This window comes from Palaemon carinicauda, chromosome 3 (assembly GCF_036898095.1).
Source record: "Palaemon carinicauda isolate YSFRI2023 chromosome 3, ASM3689809v2, whole genome shotgun sequence".
Taxonomy (NCBI): Eukaryota; Metazoa; Arthropoda; class Malacostraca; order Decapoda; family Palaemonidae; genus Palaemon; species Palaemon carinicauda.
In genome coordinates this window covers 102,227,473-102,237,496 of record NC_090727.1, presented here as the reverse complement: position 1 = coordinate 102,237,496, position 10,024 = coordinate 102,227,473, and the positions used below count along the sequence as shown (strand labels likewise).

General features: G+C 41.7%; 1 protein-coding gene across 1 annotated transcript; it reads left to right on the top strand.

The window, feature by feature from the left end:
- The first annotated feature begins 2,321 nt into the window (after positions 1-2,321).
- Positions 2,322-4,813, top strand: LOC137633105 (uncharacterized). Its single transcript, XM_068365269.1, has 2 exons — positions 2,322-2,336; positions 3,305-4,813. Exons 1-2 carry the CDS (start codon positions 2,322-2,324, stop codon positions 4,811-4,813), a joined length of 1,524 nt encoding a protein of 507 aa, XP_068221370.1.
- Positions 4,814-10,024: the final 5,211 nt, after the last annotated feature.

Sequence of the window (10,024 nt, the reverse complement as noted above, 5' to 3'; positions counted from 1 at the left end):
TGATCCTTCATCAGGAAGCTCTAAGGTATATTTCCACAAAGTTTCATTGATGTACTCAAATTGTGATTTAAATGTGACTGTAGCGCCCCCTTTGACCCCTTCTTAAATGTGTTTTGCACCAATTGCGCCATTTAAGAATGACACATCTGTAATCACAGTACCAAAACGAAACTTTTATCACAGGTTTGATTGATGTACTCCAAAATGTAATTTAAAGCGGATTTGGGGGGCAGTTCAAGCTGCGCCCCCTACTCAACGCACCAACGGCATAACTTAAGAATGGCCATTTGGAGGTCCCCATCATACTAGCTGATGATTTTAGCTATCAAACCTTTTGTACTCGAGATGTAATACAAATCTCTGTGAGCTCCCGGACTAAGTCAGATTGTCTTTGAAAACACGGTTAAAATTTCTGGTCGTACCATCTCTCTCTCTCTCTCTCTCTCTCTCTCTCTCTCTCTCTCTCTCTCTCTCTCTAGAGGTAAACTAGGTTAATGAAATCATGTTTGTGTTGGCGACGGTGCAAGGAGTCTAGTCCGTAGCAAGGCGGTGGCTCAGTTTGGGTTCATAAGTGAGACTACTAATTATTTGGATGCAATCACGAGATTATCTGTTATTTCCAAGCAACTGAGACTCTTTCAATTGCTTGCACGACGCTAACAGCAATTAAATTATCAAACCAGATTTCACACAAATGGTTCCAAGACTCAGAATCTGAGTAACATGTTGACAGAAGAGGTCACGTGATCTTGGGTTCATAAAGGCACTCAAAATCGTATGACTGAGACTTTGACTTCAATTTAACACAAGTAGTTATCATATCACTCTTTTCTTGGGGCAACATTAGCCGAAAATTGATAGGTTTTACCTACACGTAATATATAAATAATTCAGGAATTGCCAATTGTATTGTATTCGTTACTCTCATGAGTTATCATCGACCTTAAAAACAAGGGAATAGAGAAGGAAATCCTTCAACTGTTATATACGCCCTTCTGGCATTGAAGGAAACGAGCAAGTTCCCATAGAGAGACGCTACTCTCTCTCTCTCTCTCTCTCTCTCTCTCTCTCTCTCTCTCTCTCTCTCTCTCATGGAATATTTTTATTAAGAATTTTGATATGTAGGCGTTAATTACAGATTTTGTTAAATTTGAAACGTGACAGTCTCATGCATGAGGCCGAGCCTCTACTATAGGCCTAATGCTGAAATGTGTCCTATATGTGAATATCTATTTGTAGATTCTGTTACCTGATGATTTATAAGTATTTTTTATGAAAGAAAGAAAAAATATAATGGTTAAACCAATTATTTACTCAAAAGATTCAAATCAATTATAAAATAGGAATATTCCTATTTGAACCGAGAAGCTGTTGGATTTAAGTATCGGGAATATCAATGATCACATCAAATATCTTATTATTTTGTCATTAGTTTCATTCAGGCAAAACTCTCTCTCTCTCTCTCTCTCTCTCTCTCTCTCTCACTGTTCTCGGAGTTCCATGATCAAATGAATAGAATTTAGAACGAAATTTTCTGAGAAAGAGTTGATTCAAATAAGGTGTTTCGTTGTGATCAGATTTTCTCATTTTATTTCGTTACTTACACATGTGAGTGAGGATCTCCTATTTCATTATGGATATATTTTCGATTTAGAACAGAGGCCGACGGGATAAGCTACCTTTCGTCAGTATGTAGACCAATCATAGTGTGAGCAGGGAGACTAATCAGATTGACTTAAGTGTGTACGATTAAATTCGAACTTTTATTTGTTAAAAAAACCTGGCCCTTCCCGTATCCTACCCAGTCCCTCCCCTATCCTACAGCCTATCCTACCCCGTTCCCCCCTCTTCTTTCCTACCCTGACCATCAGGCAATAATGCTCAAAATATTCAAATAATAGAGGAAATGTACATAAGAAACAATGGCGTAGGCCTAGTTTTACATAATCGTGAAATAGACGTATTTCGTGTTCTGCCTAATTAAATCATTGTAAAGTTTTACTGTTATAGGCATGGAATATGCCTTTGAAAATCATGAAACATAGGCCTACACTTAAATAAAGCATGAAATTCATAAATAAAGCTATGATTAAAGACATTAAATCCAAGTTTCAAAGACGAAGCCGACGTCGAATCAAATCGAACGAATTTTTTTTCGTTAAAAAGACGTGTACCAGACATCACCCTTACTCTTTGACATAGTAAGGGTGAGAACACCTTACTCCAGGTAACGGGAGACACGATAAAATGTGAAATTATTAACCTTTTTGCTAATTTCATTTATTATTATCTATAACATATTTCAATTTGACTTTTCCGTCATGTCAAATGGAACAGTGAGACTGGGAGAACAAAATAAGTATCATTGTTCAAACCAACAAACACCAGAATAGGCCTATGTCCTCATGCAACCTGCAACATTCTTCATCATTTTTCTTCTATTAATTACCTGAATATTTTTCGTTATTATTGTTCGTAAATAGAAAATTAAATTAAAAGTTTTAAGCTTAAAACGAAGTTTCAACTACTCGTTTACTGTAGAGTGTAGACCATCGTTCGTGTGATCTTAACCAAGTGATATGCATACAAGTTGCTTCTGGTCTCTCTCTCTCTCTCTCTCTCTCCCCATTAACCCGTTTCCCTCACTCCATTTACCCATTACCCTCACCACATAAACCTGTTTCACTCACCCCATTAACCCAATACCCTCACCCTATTCACCCATTACCTGAACCCCATTCACCCATTACCCTCACCCTATTTCACCCATTACCCTCAACCTATTCACCAAGTACCCTCACCCCATTCACCCATTACCCTCACCCTATTCACCCATTACCCTTACCCCATTCATCTATTACCCTCACCCCTTTCACCCATTACCCTCACCCTATTCACCCATACCCTTACCCCATTCATCTATTACCCTCACCCCATTCACCCGTTACCCTCACCCCATTCACCCATTACCCTCACCCTATTCACCCATTACCCTTACCCCATTCATCTATTACCCTCACCCCATTCACTCATTACCCTCGACCTATTCACTCATTACCTTCGACCTATTCACCCATTACCCTCACCCCATTCACCCATTACTCTCTACCAAATTAACCCGTTACCCTCACCCTATTAACCTATTACCCTCAACCGATTCACCGTTACCCACACCCTATTAACCTATTACCCTCACCTCATTCACCCATTACCCTCATCCCACCCAATAACCCGTTACCCTCACCCTATTCACTCATTACCCTCACCCTATTCACCCATTACCCTCACCCCATTCACCCATTAGCCTCATCCCAATAACCCATTACCCTCACCCTATTCAATCACTACCTTCACCCCATTCACCCATTACCCTCACCCCATTCACCCGTTACCCTCACCCCATTCACCTATTACCCTCACCGCATTCACCCATTACCCTTACCCCATTCATCTATTGCCCTCACCCCATTCACCCATTACCCTCACCCTATTCACCCATCACCCTCATCCCAATAACACGTTACCCTCACCCCATTCACCCGTTACCCTCACCCCATTCACCTATTACCCTCACCCCATTCACTCATTACCCTCACCCCATTCACCCGTTACCCTCAGCCCATTCACCTATTACCCTTACCCCATTCACCCATTACCCTCACCCCATTCACCTGTTTTCCTTACCCCATTCACCCATTACCCTCACCATATTCACCCATTACCCTCACCCTATTCATCTATTACCCTCACCCCATTCACCCGTTACCCTCACCCTATTCACTCATTACCCTCATCCTATTCACCCATTACCCTCACCCCATTCACCCATTACCCTCACCCTATTAACCTATTACCCTCACCCCATTCACCCGTTACCCTCACCCTATTCACTCATTACCCTCACCCTATTCACTCATTACCCTCACCCTATTCATCGCTTACCCTCACCCCATTCGCCCGTTACCTCCAACCCATTCACCCATTACCCTCACCCCATTCACCCGTTACCCTCACCCTATTCACCCGTTACCCTCACCCTACTCACTCATTACCCTCACCCCATTCACCCATTCCCATCACCCCATTCACCTATTACCCTCACCCCATTCACCCGTTACCCTCACCCTATTCACCCATTACCCTCATCCCGATAACCCGTTTCCCTTACCCTATTCACTCATTACCCTCACCCCATTCACCCATTACCCTCACCCTATTCACCCGTTACCCTCACCCCATTCACCTAATGACCTCACCCTATTCACCCGTTACCCTCACCCCATTCACCTATTACCCTTACCCCATTCACCCATTACCCTCACCCCATTCACCCGTTACCCTCACCCTATTCACCAATTACCCTTACCCCATTCATATATTACCCTCACCCCATTCACCCATCACCCTCACCCTATTCACCCATTACCCTCATCCTATTCACCCATTACCCTCGACCTATTCACCTATTACCCTCACCCCCTTCACCCATTACCTTCACCCCATTTATTCATTACCCTCAACCCATTCACTCATTACCCTCACCCCATTCACCCATTACCCTCACCCCATTCACCCATTACCCTCACCCTATTCACCCATTACCCTCATCCCAATAACCCGTTACCCTTACCCCATTCATCCATTACCCTCACCATATTCACACATTACCCTCACCCTATTCACCCATCACCCTCATCCCAATAACCCGATACCCTCACCCTATTCACCCATTACCCTCTCCCCATTCACCCGTTATCCTCACCCTATTCACCCTTACCCTCACCCTATTAACCCGTTTCCCTCACCCCATTAATTCATTACCCTCACCCCATTACCCGTTTCCCTCACCCCATTCACCCATTACCCTCACCCTACTCACCCATTACCCTCACCCTATTCACCCATTACTCTTATCCCATTCACCCATTACCCTCACACCATTAACCCATTACCCTCACCCAATTCACCCATTTCCCTCACTATATTCACCCTTTACCTTATTCACCCGATTCCCTCACCCCATTCACCCATTACCCTCACCCTATTCACCCATTACCCTCACACTATTAACCCATTACCCTCACCCTATTCACCCGTTTCCTACACACCATTAACGCATTACCCTCACCCAATTTTCCCGTTTCCATCACCCCATTCACCCATTACCCTCACCCCATTAACCCATTACCCTCACCCGATTCACCCATTATCCTCACCCCATTAATCCATTACCCTCATCTCAGTCACCCATTTCTCTAACATTTTCACCCATTACCCTCAACCCATTAACATATTTCCCTCACCCCATTCACCCATTACCCTCACACTATTCACCCATTACCCTAACCCATTACCTTCACCCAATTCACCCGTTTCCCTCACCCCATTCACCCATTACCTTATTCACCAGTTTCCCTCACCCCATCCCCCCGTTACCCTCACCCCATTCACCCATTACCCTCATCCCAATAACCCTCACCCCATTCACCCATTACCCTCACCCCATTCACCCATTACCCTCACCCTATTCACCCATTACCCTCATCCCAATAACCCGTTACCCTCACCCCATTCACCCATTACCCTCACCCCATTCACCCATTACCCTCACCCTATTAACCCGTTTCCCTCACCCCATTAATTTATTACCCTCACCCCATTACCCGTTTCCCTCACCCCATTCACCCATTACCCTCACCCTATTCACCCATTACCCTCACCCTATTCACCCATTACTCTTATCCCATTCACCCATTACCCTCACACCATTAACCCATTACCCTCACCCAATTCACCCATTTCCCTCACCCTATTCACCCATTCCCCTCATCCCAATAACCCGTTACCCTCACCCCATTTACCCATTACCCTCACCCCATTCACCCATTACCCTCACACCATTCACCCATTACTCTCACACCATTAACCCATTACCCTTACCCAATTCACCCGTTTCCCTCACCCCATTCACCCATTACCCTCACCCCATTAACCCATTACCCTCACCCTATTCACCCATAGTCCTCACCCCATTATTCCATTACCCTCACCTCAGTCACTCATTTCCATAACCCTATTCACCCATTACCCTCAACCCATTAACCTGTTTGCCTCACCCCATTCACCCATTACCCTCATCCTATTCACCCATTACCCTAACCCATTACCTTCATGAAATTCACCCGTTTCCCTCACCCGATTCACCCATTACCTTATTCACCAGTTTCCCTCACCCCATTCACCCATTACCCTCACCCTGTTCGCCCATTACCCTCACCCTCATAAAAGGTTTGCAATTCTACAAAAAATCACTTTTCAAGTCGGTCCCCATAACATTCAACGTTTGTGGAGAAGCAGCAGAATTCATATATTAACAAAACAAGTAAAATGATGTTGTAATCAAACTAGCCAAGTGTTTTCAATTATTGGTGATGTTTGTCCCCAAATTCTCTCTCTCTCTCTCTCTCTCTCTCTCTCTCTCTCTCTCTCTCTCTCTCTCTCTCTCTCTCTCTACCACGAAGTTTTCATAACACATGTGAACTCAGGTAGACTGAACAGCGCCCAAGAGGTTGGATAGCAAGAATGACGAATGTGAAATATTATTATTATTATTATTATTATTATTATTATTATTAAGCTACGACCCTGCTTGGAAAAGAAGGATGCTATAAGCCTAAGGGCTTCAGCAGGGAAAATAGCCCAGTGAGGAAAGGAAATAAGGAAACAGATAGAATAATATACCCTCAAGCATGAGAAATAACCCAAGATCATGGTACAGAGGCTATGGCAGTACCCAAGGATAGAGAACAATGATTTGATTTGGAACATTGATTACTTAAAATTCATTACTTTATGAAACTGAACAAAAGAATTACTTCTGAAAATGTGCACGCAAAGAGAGAGAGAGAGAGAGAGAGAGAGAGAGAGAGAGAGAGGAGAGAGAGAGAGAGAGAGAGAGAGAGAGCACTTTCCATTCTGTTATTACCTTTTAGCCAACCAACAACGTGAAAATAGGTGACGTCATTGCTAGATGCGTGAGTGCCAATCACTGACTGACCCCTTTAGTCCAACTAGTACCTTCTGACGAAACCTAAGGGTTTTCCAAGACTAGTCCATGCTGAAATTTCTACCAGTTCCCTCACACACACACACATACACACACACAGATTTAGTTAGGTTGTTGCAGTATTTCAAAACCTTTTGGTACACAGTTTAGTCCTTTATGATATATATCAGAATAGTCATAAATTTCACTCTGTAATTACAATGGATTTTTTTGGGTGTGGGACTGAAAATTCATTGAAATTGAAAGGATTTCAAATCAGTTTTGGATTGAATTTCTCAACTTGTCGAACAAAATGTTTATGGCCATTTGAGTGAAGAAATTTTGTCTTAGTGATTATCAGTATCACTGGTAGGTTTCTCAGTATATGGGGGAATAGAGTTTTGAGGTTGATAAATTCAAGTAAAATTTCACTAACTTTTTTTTAGTCAAATTTGAAAAGGGTTATAATGATTAACATCACATAGATAAAATATTAAAGATCAACAAGAGTTTAAGTTTATCTTAGAGCAGTTTGCAATACATAACCAGTTAAGTTAGAAAGATAATTATACAATATTTCTGAGTAGTTTAAAATATATTATTCACTAAAAATGCAAGTGAAAATAGAGCATATATATATGCTTTGGCTGTACCGTGATTAACTCAAAATATACGTAATGCACTTAAGCTCAGTTCACATTTCAGAGGCTTAACCAATCTGGATATATTTAGGTATAACAAACAGGGTATATTGACCACACGAAAACTCCAAAATTTTCTTGGCAAGTTCCACACAGGATTCCTTCTATGTTGCCCCAGTCTCGTCTTGACCAAGATTGAGACCTCGGATCCTCTCCACTTCCTCTATCGAGACAGAAAGAAAACTAGTCAAGATCTAACTGACTGACACGAAGATGTAAAGGAATAGTTAACATTGTAGTCAGAACTATCTGTGTATACAACAATGCAACATAAACATAAAACACTACTGTCATATCCGGTGTGGTAGATTACATTCTCTCATTTTCGGACACTTGATCAATCAAAGTATTTGCAAACACCTTTGATAACTTTCTATACGATGGGTGTTTTTATTTGTTAGACCAAATTAAAACTCATTGATTCAAGTTCTTCTATGCATTGACATTTCTATAGATTAATTACTATCAATTTCCACGATCTAATTCTTATTCATTACTTTGGGAGACCTGAAAAATATTGCAGTATTAAAAGGAATTTATCTGTCTATTCCGGTTTGCACTAAAACACCAGCACAGAACATTTCATTAGATAGAACTGCATGTAGGTTTTGACTTTAATACCTGAAAATCGAAGGTCTTTCAACAAGCATTTAATGATATAGGAAATTGTAAATCTGTCTGTCTGTCTGTCTGTCTCTCTCTCTCTCTCTCTCTCTCTCTCTCTCTCTCTCTCTCTCTCTGCAACTTGCCAATGGTTTTAATGTGTTGTAATATGCGATATCTTATAGATCATTACTACGTCATTTTTTGTAGATTAATGTCTATGGTGGATTAATTAGGATGGATGAATTAATTTGGTTAATTTTGGCCGGCGTTGGGACCTGTGAGGCCAATCCATTTCTGGGTACAATGCTGCAGAAACCTCAGGTAGTGCTTACAGTATACCACTTTAAGTGAACTCACCATTGTGTTGCATAATACTTTGTTTCCATTTTGTTTCCTTCTATTATTTTCCGCTCGTTTCCTCATCCGAGTTAGATGAATCTCTTGTAGTTTGATGACTTGAATTGACTTTGTCCAGTTATGTTTGATGAAACACGAACAGCTATTAGGCTGGTTTTGTTGTCGATGAGATGCTACTGTTCGTGGATTTGAATGGCTGGATATTTTGTGGTTTCCTAGCTGGACGTATTAGGAAGAATTCTTCAAGGGAAACTTCATTTCTGTACTGGACATATTATGTATTTGTTTACGACGTCCCGTCTTATCCAATGAGTTTCTACACAAGGGAGACAAGCTTGCTCTTTTGATGGCGACTGTGGATCGGATACTTTTATAGTAATGTGTGTTGGACTCACTGGTTACGGTTTGATAAAATTGTTATATAACCAGAGTCTTTCTAACTCTCCTTTCGACGTCCTTGTTCAAATATCTGTTGGACCTGAGTGATACTCGTACGATTTCTTCAAGGGTGGCTTTCCAAGTTGACAATTGTAAGAAAGTCCATCCCTGCTCTGCTTTTACGTAAAACTCTTACGTGGCTAGAACATCCGTCAGAGGTCTTCAACTTATTAGGCCCTTTCTCCATCTGCCCAAAAGGCGTCCCTATACAATTTCCACATAGAAGTTCGTAAGGAGGATCCCTGTGAAAGTATAGGTGGACCTTGTGCGTCGGTCTTCAGAAGGGGACTTGTAGATTAGTGCCATCAATAACTTGGCAATTATTTCATCAAAAAAAAAAAATCGATAGAAGAATTATAATGAGGACAAGAGGTTGCCCTCGAAGTAATCAATGTGCATTGTGCAACTTGATGTTGTGAATTCTACTTTCATATAAATCCGAAGGCGTAAAACAATCTGTATATATTTAGCAGTGGAGGCTGGCAGGAAGAGAAATTATATGCTGTGGAGATAAACTTGTACACTCCAATAACTTACTTAACTTTGAATTATGCTGAAAATGTAGACTTTTTGATACGCGAATCAATCTCTCTCTCTCTCTCTCTCTCTCTCTCTCTCTCTCTCTCTCTCTCTCTCTCTCTCTCTCTCTCTCTCTCTCTCTCTCACACACACACACACCCACAAACCCCTTTTGTGCATATTGGTTAAAGAAGAAAGCCCATGTAATAATAGGTAGGCCTCTACGTCCTTGCTCTGTTATTGGTTACATCCGTCATCTTCTGTGAATTATCTAAACTGCTAAAACGCTATTCTTGTCGGTGGAGGGGGGGGGGGGGGAGGGGGGGGAGGTTTACAGATAGTACTTGCTGCCGTTGCA